At 37.6% G+C, this 15,475-nt stretch overlaps 1 protein-coding gene and 1 pseudogene across 8 annotated transcripts in view; one reads left to right on the forward strand and one right to left on the reverse strand.

Moving 5' to 3' along the window:
• Positions 1-8,564, reverse strand: part of LOC110346758 (heterogeneous nuclear ribonucleoprotein H2-like) — a 55,596-nt pseudogene extending 47,032 nt beyond the window's left edge. Inside the window, exons 1-3 of the transcript XR_015450831.1 lie at positions 8,422-8,564; positions 5,222-5,288; positions 275-365 (exon numbers count right to left, since the gene is read on the reverse strand). The product of XR_015450831.1 is annotated as a heterogeneous nuclear ribonucleoprotein H2-like (transcript). The remainder of the gene's footprint in view (positions 1-274; positions 366-5,221; positions 5,289-8,421) is intronic.
• Positions 8,438-15,475, forward strand: part of Mmadhc (metabolism of cobalamin associated D) — a 55,230-nt gene continuing 48,192 nt past the window's right edge. For 6 of the 7 annotated variants that reach the window (XM_004870002.4, XM_087210051.1, XM_087210053.1 and 3 more), the window contains exons 1-3: positions 8,438-8,553; positions 8,966-9,020; positions 12,010-12,154. In XM_004870002.4, coding sequence (XP_004870059.1) covers positions 9,012-9,020; positions 12,010-12,154 — 154 coding nt within the window. In that variant the 5' untranslated portion in view covers positions 8,438-8,553; positions 8,966-9,011. Of the gene's footprint in view, positions 8,618-8,965; positions 9,021-12,009; positions 12,155-15,475 lie in introns of all 7 variants that reach the window. The other variant, XM_013067536.3, reaches the window with a different exon arrangement.

The raw sequence follows: 15,475 nt of genomic DNA on the forward strand, positions 1-15,475 counted from the left end.
GTGGGAATTTCTATGCCCATTTTAAGGCTCAGAGATGCTAAAGAATTATCTCCATGATCCACATAGAGCTGTATGGGTAAGCCAGAATTTAAGTCCAAGTCTCTCAGTAGGTATAGTATCTAAAAATAAAGGAAAAGTTCATATGACCACTAAGAAAGACTTTCAATCCCTCAGCTTCAGATGAAACTTAAATGTCTTGCAGACCTAGTGTAAAAGCAACATTGTGGCCTAAAGTCTAGGAAAATGAAAAGCTATTCTCTGATCTGACACATACCTTCAAACTATAGAATCCAGGTTGAAGGCTGGGGATTTAGCTCAGTGGTTCCGCTGCCTCCCTGGCAAGTGCAAGGTCCCAAATTTGATTCCTGGTACCAAAAAAAAAATAAAAAGTTTGAATCCAGGTTGAGTTTTAAGCCATAAAACTATTCATTTTTTCCCCCAAGTACAGTGACACATTATTCTTTTGACTCAGGCTTATTCACATGTATCCAAAACATTTAATTCTCTAACTACTACTCTTTGTAACTCAGGTATATTTTCTAGAGATCTTTAAGAAAATTCAAGATGATCCAAATCATTTTAACTTAGAATTAACTTTCCCTAGATCTTTATACATCAAATATAGAAAGTGTTCTTTTATTAATTCTCTTGTCAGTAAACTAGATGGATCATTTTTAACTTGTAGAGCAGTGACAGCTAGTGTTCAGAGTGAATACTGCACTTCTCTCTTTAACAGTTTTTACCTTTAATCTTTACTCTTCAAATTGTAGTGTTCCTCAAAATTCCCTAAGGAGCTTAAAGTATAGATTCCTAAATTTTCATTCTCATAGATTCTGATTCTACATATATCTGGGGGCAATGCATATTTGCTATCTCGAGTGGTATCACCCCTTTTCCCACCTCCTGGTCACTCTCATCCGCAAGTCTGTAAAAGTGCTTCTCAAACTTCAGTGTATATATGAGGCACTAGGGATCATGTTAAAATGCATATTCTGGGAAAGCTGTTTGGGGATGGGGGTCAAAAAGTCTGCATTTCTAACAATTTCTATTTTAAACCTAAGCATTTGTACTTAGTAGAAGCATTTCTACTTCTTTATGTAGTGAGATCACCACAGACTGAATCCTCTGAGTTTACAAAAATGTCACTGATAGATACTTTTGCTAAATGGTTAGAGAGATTTTATTACATTTCTTCACCCTTGTTCTCTACTCTGCCACATACTTGAAGTCTTAAAGGATATCTCCAACACCTCAAGAAGTAGGCAGGAATAAGGTACATCAACAATCTGATGGGTGTCCTGTCTAAATCCTTGCTTGCTCCTCTCTTGACCAAGCCATTTCCTAACACCAAACAGATGAGCCCAGACAGTATCATCCCCTATAAGTGCTATGCACATATGTGGGAACCAAAGCTCCTTACTACATTATCCCCTCTCAGTAAGAATAGAGTTCAGAGGAATTTGGTGATGACAATAATGATAATGTTGATAATCTGGATGAAGAGGATATTGGCTAACATGTACTGGACACTTGCTAACTAATTCACTGGGATACATTTTTATATTTATATATAATATATTTGTATTATCTATACATTTCTCAAAACATCCCTAATAGATTATATTATTGTCCCAATTTAATGATGAGGAACTGTAGAGAAAAACAAATAGATAATAGTTAACATCCAATATCACAATTAAAGCCTAGTTTTAGACTGCATGAGTTATAGTCAAACTAAAAGCCAAAATATTAAACCATTGTACCGCAAAAGCATAACATTCACTCTAACATATCTAATGTTCATGTGTTGCTATCAATCATGAGTGCCTAGAACATACAAGAGGTTTCCAGGACAAACTTAGGTTTTCTAGAAATAGCTAGAACATATGCCAACCTTAATATATCAAGTACTAAAGAACTATTGGAGCATCTATGAAGGCACCTTAAAAGATGTACTGTCAGTAGCTGAGCTGTGCTGGGAGTGGTGGCACACACCTCAAATCCCAGTACACTTGGGCCTGCCTGAAACAGGAAGATCACAAGTTTGAACCCAGCCTGGACAATATAACAAATCAAAATAAAATTGAAATTTTTTTAAAAGATCGGGGAGGTACTTCAGTGTGAAGGTCCTGGGTTCATTCCCAAGTACTGCAAAAAATAAAAACCACAGAGTTCTGTGACCAAGACAAATAACAAAACTATTCATATACTTTTACCTATATCCTTTTTTATTCATTTTATTATCCTTCCTTTACATGCTATTTTATTCAAACAAGTAATGGCTGTATAAAACCTTTTCTTAAAATAACTCAGAATATTGCCTCCAAATTTCTAATATACTTTAGTATGCTTAGTTGAGCAGAAAAGATTCTCTCTTGTCTCTTTTGGTTTTATAATACTATTGTCTTTATAGAAAGGGCTGGCTTCAATTCAATAATCTTTGCAAGCTGAGAACTTAGTGATGACTACATATTCCCTAGTTTGCTTTAAGTGTATGTCCTTTGTTGTTGAGAATCAATGTTCTCTGGAACAAAAAGGAGGCCATATGTTTATCAGAAAGCATTAATGCAAGCAGGTGTGAGGATGAGACTAGAAAGAAAACTCTAAGGATTACATATTAGCCTCTGAATAATCTCATAATCTAGGACTTTGATCAAGGACTTAGATCTCTGTAGGCTCTGCTTTGCGTCTGAAGACTAAGTACAAACCAAGATTGAGTAAAAGGAAGGGAGCAAGTAGATAAGAGGAAATTGGAAAAACAGTTGAGAGACAGCTAGTCACCTCCCTCTTCTTAATTTTGTTGTCATAGAAGGAATAGAGATTTTGCAGCTATACAAATCTGACTTTGAATCTCACATCCATCACTGTAAGTAGCTCTGCAGCATAAGTAGTTTACTTAGATCTGAGTTTTGCTCAGTTTCTTTATCTGTAAAATGTAAAACCTACAACTTTTCCCAGCAGAGTTCTTGAGAAGAGGATGCTAGGTAGATGTGGAATCCAGAAATAGAACAACAAAGAACAGCTGCTATTAATGATAGCTGCCAACACTTCTTCCTCTGTTCAATTTTCAATACATATATAATGATAACCTCATTGTGACAGGAATATAGAGAAGTCCCAGGAATGGTGAGCAAACAGATAAAATCTCTGTCCTCAAGAAGTTCATCCTTTGACTACCACAGTGACCAAAATTCAATCTCCATTGTGACTCCTTCAGCAAAGTAGCCATTACTCTATCAATCAAATAAGATGGACTCTTTCTTGGTTCTTAATAAGACCTTTGAGTCCAATCCAATAATAATATCCAATTATCTTCCTAACATCTAGAATACTTCAGTCTCTGTCCACACCCCCCACCTTTCATCCTTTATTCTCTGGTGAGACTTTTTTGCTTTTGATGCTAGATTTTTCTCCTTCTGTTACTCCTCTAATATTTCCTAGAGTTCTAAGTTTTACCTTTTCTCTTTACATTCTGCACCAGTGGCCCCTGATCTTTATGGGCATTGACTCTTTCAAGGATCCTCAAACCTCCATCTCCCACATAATCCAGTTTCCTGAGCAAAAAGCCTGCTTTCAAACAACTACCTTGACAATTCCACATGAATGTCCTTCAGGGATCTGAAAATATCCCACACCAAACTCGTTATCTTTCTCCTTCAAACTCTTCTCCCCCTAGGCGGCAGAATTCTATGGGGGAAAGGAACACTATTTTCAACCAAATAGACTAAATGTAAATCCTACCTTGGAAGTTTCAGTAATATACTTAACCTCTTTGGGCTTTAATTTCTTCATTTATAACAGGAGAATAATAGTTTCTTCATTTTCTCTATTTTTATGAGGATTAAAGTAGGTAATAGGCAAATACGTATTCAAGTGCCTGCCACACAGCATATATTCCATAAATATTAATATCACTGATTCTCAGTCTCAGTATAAGCAACCCCATTCACCAAGTACCTTGAGCCAAAAATATAGACATCACCTTCAACTTGTTCCCTTTTCCTCATTTGTAACCACTCTGGATTACTATGCTGTGTTGATTCCTTACCTTCCCCCTGCCTGTATCCCAGGTTCTTGTTTTCTTCATGAATATAACAGTTCATGGTTTCCTACCTGGCTGATTCCATCATAGTTCCACTTCCTTCTCATCTATTCCCTGCACTGAGGCCAGAGAACAGTTCCAAGACCCAAATCTGATAATGCAATGACTCTGTTTAAATCTGCCCACTTGCTGCTCGTTGCTTCCAAAATTACATTTATGTCAGTATTACACTGAAGATTGGTGATGACCTGGTTCTCATCTACCTCCAAATCAATTCCTCAATCTAGTTGTGCATCTTTTAAACCACCCCTAGTGCATTGTACTTTATACCTCTACTCATGTTGTTTTTGTTGCCTAAAACGTCCTCAACTCTATCTCATCTTGGCAGTTAGGCAAATACCTACATATCTTTCAAAACACAATTCAGTTATTGCTGGCAGGCAGCCTCCTGCCATATTGTTGATCACTGCCTCATTTTATCTCTTGTCTATGACAGATGATTTTCCATCATAGCAAAGATGAATAACATGTAGTTCCTGGTCTCAAAAAGCTTACACTCAACATTCAACAGAAATCTTGTTATATATAACAAGACAAATAGGAAAGAGAATTATAAGGCACACAAAAAAATATGAGTTGTAAACAACCACAACCCTAGACCAAATGGTCCCTTCTTTGAAGCCTTCTGTGGTCCACCCACTGCCAACTGTATATATATGTGTGTTACTACATAAGTGTTGGATGTGTGTTAACTCATTCAGTCTTCACAAAGCTAAGAGACACTATTATTATGCTCATTTTAGAAGTGAGAAAACTAGAGAATAAAACTTTGTAAGTTGTGCAATATAACCAAACCAGAAATAGAAACACCAGATTTAAGACTGACCCCGTTTGTGTGGTGTCAGTCTATCCCTTATGACTAGGGTATTCTGCTTTCTAGAAGAGCACAAGCAGAGGTGGTAGAGGTCTTCAGAACAATAACTCTTGGAATCATTGGAAAGATGATCTGGAATTTCCTCTTCAAATCTAATTTAAATCCTGTCACTGATGTTTACAATGTAAAGGCCTCAGATTGCTAACTTCATTGGAACCCTCTGGCACTCTTCTCCTTCCTGAGGGACTTGGCATCCAGACTGTAACGAGAGACCAACAGTCCTAACAGAAAAAGAGAGCTTCTACCTCTTGCTTGGTTTTCTTATGTTTAGTTCCAGACTTGGCCAACCTGAAGTCCATGGGTTGCAGATACCTGTGTTAAAATTAAAAAGAAAGTTTTGTTACTTACATACATGAGCATGCCATATGGTTCATATTCTGCCCAAGAGTTTCTCTTTACTCAGTGTGGCCCAGACATGGCACGCGTGTACAAGCTTTGGGCCACAGGTTAAACACGTGTAGGTGTTTTCTCTGAGAAAATATGCAGTCTGATGAGTTTAGTCGCTGGCCCTCTTTTGGAGCTATTAATTTCCAGCAGTAAAAAGCAACAATTAAAGTAAGTTGAAGTGAGGAATTTTTGTTTTCTATACCCAATCGCCCAGCTCTTTCTTACAGAAAACAGGAAATATATATTCGATATGAGGACTTTGGGCAAGGACAATTTCAGGAGAGTGGGGGTTTTGAGACATTACATAGTATTTCCCAAGGAAAGTCATAGGATCTCCTTCCTTGGGCATCCTTAGCTAAGACATGCTAAGACATTCTCCTTTTTCTAAGATTGAGCATTCACTGATTTGAACAGCTGTGTGGTATAAGATGGCAAGTGATTTGTAAAGCCAATAATTTGGACATCACTTACTATGGTAATTGGCCAGAGGTGGAATTAAGTTTGCTCTGTGCTACTAACATAGAAGACATTTGTCTAACAATATATGGGGGGGGGGGGTGCTCAAATTATGTAACAACTACTCTCAAATAGTTTTAAAAAACAGTTTTGCCAGTAACTGTGCTCCAAATTATTACCCAACTGATTTGGAAACATATCCATAGAAAAACCTGCACATGATTCTTTTTTTTTTTTTTTTTGCTTAAATTCTTTTATTGGTACATTTTAGGTATACAATACATTTACATTTATCATTGGGTGCTTGTACCTGTATATGATGCATCTTGGTTTTTATTTTTTCCCCATTCCCTGTGCTCCCCTCCACCCTTCCCTATTTACAAAGACTTTGTTTCCATTTTTTCCTTTTCTCATAGTTTTTCCTTTCCCTTCTTTCCTTTCCCCTTCCCCTCCCACTTCCCCTAGCTCTTTGGGCCTTTTCTTCCTATTTCAAATTATCAATTATTCGTTTCAATCATTTTAATCCTTATTTACACATATTGAGGCCATACTCTTAAGTGAAATAAATAGGACACACATGTGTAAATACTGCACATGAATCTTTAAAAAAACTTTATTCACAATCATCAAAAACTGAAAGAAACCAAAGTGTTCCTTAATAAGTGAAGGTTTAAACAAAGAATGAAACATCTATGTTTTAGAATATTTTCACAGATTTAAAATAAGAAAAGCTCTTGAGTCACATAAAAATGGAAAATGCTAAAGGAAAATCAGTCTGAAAATCTACATATTGTATATTTCCCTTTCTATGTCATTGTGGAATAGTCAAAACCCTAGAGATGGTAAATAAATCAGTAGTTACTAGGTGTTTGAGGAGGTAAGAAGATTTAATAAATGAACAATAGATTTTTTTTTAGAATGGACTAAAGGCAAAATAACTACCCATAAGCATTGTACTGTATTTGGTAATCTCTTTCCCACAGGCATAACTAATCACAATTCTGAACACACCATACATGCATACTGAGTATGGGTTACCAATTCTGAGCCCACTATACGTTTGAACTGGAATCAAACAATTCAGTAAATAAATGGCAGATGGTGGGAGCCAGGTTTCTCACACTGGAGTGGAAGCTTACATACAAGCAGAACAAAGCTAGCATGATCCCGTAGTGCTGGGTTAGGCCTGGAGATCAGTATAAACTCCTATTTAGCTGACATAGATGCAGATGGGTGCATACATAATATTTATAAATAAATATATTTACTCAGATTAATATACACAAATATATCTCCTTTCTCTGTAGTTAAGCAGGTCTAGAAACAGCAATACTCCAAACATCCAAGTGTTGATTTCTAGTACCATTTTCCATTAAAAAAAGGACCCATGCTTAGCTCCTTGGGAAAGTGGCTGACCTAAGGACCGAAGCAAAGAATATACAAAATGATCCTGGAGCATCTTGTAATGCCAGAAATTGAGGAAATGATCAAGGCAAATACATACAAACTATGAAGGTTTGTCAAAAAAGCACTAGTGCCAATTAAAAGAAATCCCACTACCAAAACTGGGTCTACCTGAACTACAAAATCAAGTAGTATTGGATTATAAACCAAAATTTAAAATAAATATCCACAAGTCCATACTAATATAAATAATTTAATACATAAACAAATGGGGAAGAATAGATAAATCTCCAATGCAGAAGAAGTCCAAATGATTTATGAAGATTCTCTGCCCTCTAAGAGTATCTTCTACAATTCGGGGAGCACTGAGTGACATCCTTCCAAAGGAAAAAAGAAACTTCTTAGTGGAGAAAACTGACAGTAATCAACGGTAATAAGTCATGTTGATATGATGTAACCTTGACTGACGTGGGGATGAGGACACTTCACACCCCTCCCCGCAAACAACCCATTGTTTCAGTCAAAACCTCAGGCAAACCCCAACCCGCTGTTCAAGAAAATACTCGATGAATAAGCCTCCAAACTAACAAGGTCATCAGAAGCAAAGAAAGTCTAAAGAACTGCCTCCATCTAGAAGGCTTGAGACGATTTAGATGTCTCCATTAAATGTGGTGTCGTACTCTAAATTCTGGAAAAGGACATTAAGTTAAAAACTAAGGAAATCTGGGCCAGGGATTGAGCTCAGTTCGATCCCTGGTCCAAAAAAAAAAAAAAAGAAATCTGAATGAAGCACGCATTTTAGTTACTATCTTTAAAAATATATCAGATAAATTAAAACGATACGTTATTTTATAAGTTGCCTGATAGGTCTCTACTGAGCCTGTATTGCGAGCCTGGTACTGTAGTACAGCCGAGGACAGAGAAAAAGGTAAGTAGCCTATGCTGAAAAGCAAGGATTCAGGAAAAATAAACAATAAAGATACTGCAAAGCACTATATTATGAAGGGAGTAAGAAAGGCTGTGGGGAGTGGGGACGATCTAGCAAACGGATTAATGAGTCAAGGAACTCAACTCCAAGGCCCTCCCGGCCCAGCTAAACGGGCGTCACCTCCACGCTTCGGGCTCAGCCTCGCCCCTCCTTTGGCCCACCCAGGCCTACGTGACAAGCGGGCGCATCCTTATTTCGGCGATCCCTTGCCTCGATGTGCTCGGAAGCCACTTCTTCAGCCTGCTTGGCCCACACGGACGCACCTCCCATTGCTTTGACCGCCGCCATCTTGACTGCGGAAGAGTCGGGTTCTGGGGTTGCTGGAGCCGGCCCTGGTGATTGGTACGGATGGTTTCCGCCCGCCTTAGCCCCTCCAAATTCGCCCGTCCTCGGGCCGCAGCTTTCGGTATTCCCCCTCTTTTTACAGAGCCTTTTAAGTCTTTTCGCTCTTTGAGCTTCCTTCCCCTTCAGCTCAGCTCAAAGCGTTGCCTCGAGCTCTTGTCACAAGCCCTGACCCGTGGTACGATACCCGCCTGCACCCCCAGGACTGAAAGCCACCGTCCGGCCCCCACCCTCGGTGGGGACTGCGCGGGCTTGGGCGAGGCGAGGTGGCCTGGGCGGCGAAGAGCGGAGGCGGAGGCGGAGGCGGAGGCGGGCGCGGCGTGGGCAGGGACGCCGGGGAGCGGTGGGCCTGCTCCGAGCTGCCTGGGGCGGGTCAGTCGGTGACGGGCTGTTTTGTTTTGCCCTTTCTCAGGACTGCTTTGTAAAAGAAAAGACTGCGTCTGTTTTCTCCACTAGAAATGGCCAATGTGAGTAAATGAGTCTGTCGGTGAACTATTTTGAAAACTTGTTAAGAAATGGGCGCTTTAATTATGATGGCTTTGGCGCTGTCAAGAGAAGCCATGACTGTAAAATTGTTATGCTTTGAGGACAATTTGAACACGTTTCTTTTAAATACACGTGGATTCTTCAATTTCATTTGTATGGACAGAAGTTCAAAGCATCTTAGTTAAGATATTTCAGTACTGAGAATTTTAGCCCTTTTCGATTCTCTTTGGCTGACTACTGAACTGAAGTTTGTTTTAGCAGTTCTAGTATAGGAAATGACTAAAATTGTACAAAACAAGGCTAAGAGATATTATTCACGCACACCAGTATGACTGTAAGTGCGCAGTTTTATCAGAAGTTGGGAGTGTATTTAACTCTAGTACTTGCCTAGCATGTGCAAAAAGAAAAAATTAGACACATCCTAGTAAGGGACATAAGATACGTATGGAACAGTTAACAATAAAAATAGAACATAATAATTTTTTAAAGCTTTTAAATGGTACAATTCAGAACTGATTAAGAGCAGATTCCGAGCTTTGTGCAGAAGAAAAAGTAGGAGTTTGGGATTACTTAGTGGGAAAAGCATTAAACTTGCGTTTTGAAAGATGAACAAGATTAGATAATTAAGGTGGGGAGAAGGACCAGAGTGTAGTACAATGTATTGAAAGGAATTCCCTCCCTACCCATTTTAAAGAAGTCATTTCTGCCTGTCTGAATGTAAGATGTGTGAAAGATTACTGGGAGAAAAATTTACATTGTGAGATGCAAACTTGAATCAGCCATACTCAGTAATTTAGACTTTATTTAAATTGTGATTTAATCAGAGCTGCGTGTTAGGAAGATTGAAGTGACAAAAATTAGTGAAGATGATACTTTTGTAATTGGTAAGAGTATAGTGACTATAGAGAAAAGTTTTAAGAGTAGATAGATTACCTAGCTGGGTGGTTGGCACATGCTTGCACTCTTACTGCTGTAGAAAGCTGAGACAGGAGAATCGCAAATTCAAACTCAGCCTGAGCAGTTTAGCCACTTAATAAAGTCATGTCTCAAAATTAAATAGGAATAGAGGACTGGGGATGTGCTCCTTGGTAGAACACTTAATTGGCATGTGGCCCCATGTTCAATCCTCAGTACTGGGGGAAGAAAAAAAACAGACTACCTTTCTGAACTAAGTTTTACATTGAGTTTTTACCTAGCCATAACCCACACAGAGAGAAAACAAAAGCAGCATATGGTATTCCCCAAAGAAATTAGTTGAAATTGAATATTTGACCTGATTTTATTTTGGTTTAAATGAATAAATTAGTTCAGTAGGGTGAATATTTTGGAAGATGCTTTTATAAATTCTTTGCTGTTGTGAAATAAAAATTCAGACAATATGGCAGCAGTAGGTTCATATGTCCAAATGATACTAGGAACATCTCTGTAACTAAGGGAAAGGTGCTTGTTCCTTTATATCACAGTGGCATTTTTCAGTTTGTAATTTCCATTATACCAACAGTTAGCAGTTTGGGTTTTTCTTATTTTTTAATGTACAAAGGCGAATAGTAAATATTGGAAGCTTTGTGGGCCATAAACTGAATTACAGCTACTCAACTCTGCCATTACGGTGTGAAAACAATCTTTAACAACAGATAAATAAATGGATGTAGCTGTTTATAATAAAACTTTATTTACCTAAGCAGTGCTCTACTAGGAAATAGCTTACCATCCCTTGATTTAAGTTATTCTGACCCAAATATTTTGCTAAAAGATTATGTATGGAAGATATTTACATATTTCCACATTACTTGTAACTTACAAGTCTAGAAAATGAACATAAGATCAGAAAATGTATCAGGAAGGTACAGTACTGTATATGCTAACGCAAAGGAAAGTGGACATTGCCATCAAACTAAGAGGAAAGAATGACACAGGAGATACCACAGTAAAAAAAGAAAGGTTTTGAAAATTAAGTAGAATTTGCTCCAAGAAATTTTAGATGTTTTATATCTTAAGGGTAAAAGAATGCCATTAGTTACGGTACCTTTTTATTTTATTTTATTTTTTTGGTACCAGGGATCGAACTCGGACCTTGCACTTGTGAGGCAGGCGGTGGAACCACTGAGCTAAATACCCGGCCCTATGGTGCCTTTTTAGTTTTGACATTAGAGAAATTTTTCTAGACTTTTTTCACTTGTGCAGCACTCTTGAATTATGACCTTTATTGAGAAAGATGTTTACCCAACATAGTTTAATACTTGCTTGGTATTTTGTTGTTGTGTTTGCTGATACTGGGATTGAACCCAGAGCCTTGATACTGAACTATATCTTCATCCCTTTTTAATTTTATTTTTTATTTTGAGATGGTCTCACTGAGTCACCACATTGCCCAGACAGGGCTGAAATGTGGCAGTCCTCCTGCTTCACCTGGGGTTAAAGGTGTGCGCTCATGCCTGACTTACTTGTTTTAATATTTGTGTTGTCAACATAAAATGGAAGAGTTTATTCAGGAGTAAGTGCAAGAATACACACACCATGGCATACTGAGAGGGAGCTATAGATGCACCCAAGCAGGCAAAAGAAGGCAAGGATTTTAAAGGTAAAACGAGGATAGTTACACAGTTGTTTTGAAAATTATCCTTGGCATAAAGGTCACTAACAAAAGTATCAGTCCAAAGTTGAACAGGCATTTGGTGGATGGGCATCTTCATAGAAGTATTTTTGTATTTGCGCAAGGTTGTGCTTTTTGCAGAATCTTTTGTGATGGTTCGTATTATGAGGCAAATATGATGACCCCCCCACACACCCCATCATGGCTTGGTTACTTCGTTTCATTAGGATATGACATAAGTAATTCCATTTTGATTCTGGCAATTTTCATGGTATTTACTTTAAAATTATAAACATATTATGTGTTTTACATAGGTAATCAGAATTTATAATATTTATCTCCAGAATAAATCATCTTAATTTTTTTATCATTCTTAGGTGCTCTATAACAGGGCCAGACTGGTTTCTTACCTCCCAGGATTTTACGCTTTAGTTAAAAGAGTTGTCAATCCAAAAGCCTTTTCAACAGCAGGATCTTCAGGTTCTGATGGATCTCATGTGGCCACTGCACCCCCAGATATATGTAAGTGAAAGATACTGCATTTAATACACCTAACCTACCAAATACCATAGCAACACAGTACTTGATGAAGTTTTGATTATTTATAGTGACCATATAACTCACTATTAACTGTAGCTCACTGCCCTGCATTGAGAGAGATTATAGCATATTGCTAGCCAGGAAAAAGATCAAAATTCAAAGGTTGGGGCCTATTGGTTTCACACCTTAAAGTCAAAATGTCATGTGTTAAACCACCACAAATCAGGGTCTATCTGTACTGTTTTCCAAAGCTTATTTGCTGAACTTTAATTTCTGTCCTCAAATAACACAGTCCTGCCTGAAATAAGTCTCTTTTTCATCCCATGAAAACATTACATCTTGCCATTCTTGATAAATTTCTTAAATGTAACTGACAGATTTTATGTATAGTATGTATTCAGTGATTTGCAGCACCTGCAAAGTCTGCTGCTTCTAATCTGTTTGGCACAGCCCTGTCATGCTGATGAATTTTTGTTGTTGTTTTTTGGGCAGTACTGGGGATTGAACTCAAGACTTTGCGCTTTGTGAGGCGGATGCAGTGCCACTGAGCTAAATCCTCAGCCCTGATGATTTTTAAATGTTTTGTGTCCCTTAATAAACCTTGATTGTCTCTCATTACTTTCAACAACAAATCTCAAATTACCCTCAAGCTATGAGTCATTGTTTTTGTTTGTTTGTTTGTTTTTAAGAGGGTTCTGTGGGGGCCAGAGGTTTAGTTCAGTGGAGCCAGTGCCTTCCTGGCAAGCTCAAGGTCCTGAGTTTGATCCCTGGTTCCGGAGAAAAAAAAGAGGGTTCTCTGGTTAGGTAAGTTTGAGAAATGCTACATTCCTGTCGTATCTTGAAAATTAAGAAAAAGTTTTTTTGTTAGTACATGTTTGCAGTATATTTGCATTCCTTGTGGGGAGTTGGCACATGTACTTAACACATCTTGATTACTTTTTATCATTCCCTTTGCCTTCCCTTCCCCCTTCATCTCTTGGTCCCCTTCCCTATTGCAAAAGATCTATCTCCCTATTTCCTATTATCTGTCTTTTACTTTGCTCTTTATTTATATTTTGGGTATCTCATATAAGAGAAACCATGTGATATTTAAGCTTGTATATATGATTTATTTCAGTTAACATTGTCTCAAGGTGAAACTATTTTCCTACAAATGACTCAAGTTTATCCTTTATGGCAGCTCCATTGTGTATAAATGCCACATTTTTTATCCATTCATCTGTTGATGGACATATTAAAAATTGTGCTGCTATAAGCATAAGTATGCATGTATCACTAATATGTCTTTAAACTCTTCTAGGAAGAGAGTTAGAAGGGGAATAGCTGGGTCAAATAGAATTCTAATTTTAGTTTTTTGTAGTCTCTCCATACTGATTTCTGTAATAGTTATCCTGGTTTACATTCCCACCAGCAGTGTAGAAGAGATCTGTTATAGCCGCAGCCTTGCCAGCATTTTTATTATTTGATTTCTTGATGATTCACATTCTGGAGTAAGATGGAATTTCTGTGTTTTAATTTGCCCTTCACTAATGGCCAGAGAAGGTGAACATTTTTTCGTGTATTTATTGGCCATTTGTACTTCTGTAAAGTGTCTATCCATTTCAATTGCCCATTATTTGATTGAGTTTTATTTTGGGGAGGGTCTAATTTTTTTTAGTCCTTTATATATTTTAGATGTGTCCTTTATCAAATAGTTGGCAGAAGTTTTCCCCTGTTCTGTAGGTTTTCTTTTCACTGTTGGGTTTTTTTGCTGTACAGAAGCTTTTTAATTGATATAATCCCATTTGTTGATTCTTGGTACTATTTCACATGCAACCAGGGTATGTTGAGGTGTCTTTGTCTGTGCCTGACTTCAGAGCTTAACCTGTTTTTATCTTCCACAGATTGCTTCAGTTTTAACATTTAGTTCTGTGATCTATTTTGATTTTAGTTTAGTACATGGTGGAAGACAAGGGTTAAATTTAGTCTTCTGCATGTGCATAGCCACTTTTCCCAATACCATTTATTAAAGAGGCTATCTTTCCTCCAGTATATGTTTTTGGCCCTTTTGTCAAAGAGTAAAAAGTTGAATGTGTTTGCAGTTGTTTCTGCGTCCTCTGTTCTATTCCATGAATCCACATGTCTGTTTTTGTGCCAATACCATGCTGTAATATAACTTCAAGTCCAGGATTGTGATGCCTCCTGCTTCACTCTTGTTATCCAGGATTGCATTTGCTATTCTGAGTCTTGTTCCATATGAATTTTTGGTTTGTTTTCTCCATTTCTCTGAACAGTGATGTTGGTATTTTGTTTGGGATTGCATTAAATCTTTGTATCAATTTTGGAAGTACAGCCATTTTGACTGTGTAGTTTCTGGCTGTCCGGGAACAGGGGATACGTTTCCACTTTCTGATGGATGTCCTCTTTGATTTTCTTTTTCAGAGTACTATAGTTTTCATTCTAGAGATCTTTTACTTCCTTAGGTTAATATCTAAGTATTTGATTTTTCTTGGTGCTATCTTAATTGGTAATTTTTTTTTCACCATGGATTCACTACTGCTCCATAAGAATGATACTGATTTTTGTGTGTTGATTTTGTATCCTGCTACACTGCTGAACTTGGTTTTTCAGGAGTCTTGGTGGAATTTTTTGGGTCTTCTCTTTACAGGATTATGTCATTTGCAAATAATTTGTTTTTCTTTCTTACTTGTATTCCTTTCTTTTTCTTGCCTGATTGCTCTTGCAAATGTTTCCAGAGCTATGTTGAACAGAAGTGGTGAGGGTGGACATCCTTGTCTTGTTTCTGATTTTAGAAGGAAAGGTTTTGGTTTTTCCCTATTTGATATGATGTTGGCAGTAGGTTCATCATAAATGGCTCTTATGAGATTGAAATAAAGTTCTGACCTTCTGTTCCTATTTTCTTCAGTGTTTTTATTGTGAAAAGTTGTTGGATTTTGCCAAAGGCATTTTCTGCCTCTGTTGAGATGATCATGTGATTTTTGTCCTTGCTCCTGTTTATGTGATGTATTTATTGATTTGTGTATGTTGAACCATCCCTGCATCCCTGGGAAGATTTTGATGATTCGTTGCATCTTCTTTGCCAGTATCTTGTTGAGAACTTTTCCATTTGTGTTCATTAGAGAAATTGGCCTGTGGCTTTCTTCTTTGGTTGGGTCCTTGTCTGGTTTTGAAATCCAGGTAATGCTAGCTTCCAGAAATGACTTTGGGAGTACTCCTTCTCTTTTGATTTCATTGAAGAGTTTAAGGAGTATTGACATTAGATCTTCTCTGAAGTTCTTGTAGAATTTGGCAGTGAATTCATGA

Source organism: Heterocephalus glaber, unplaced genomic scaffold (genome assembly GCF_053883595.1).
Source record: "Heterocephalus glaber isolate CG9 unplaced genomic scaffold, H.glaber_assembly_v1.0 deba00001097, whole genome shotgun sequence".
Lineage (NCBI taxonomy): Eukaryota > Metazoa > Chordata > Mammalia > Rodentia > Bathyergidae > Heterocephalus > Heterocephalus glaber.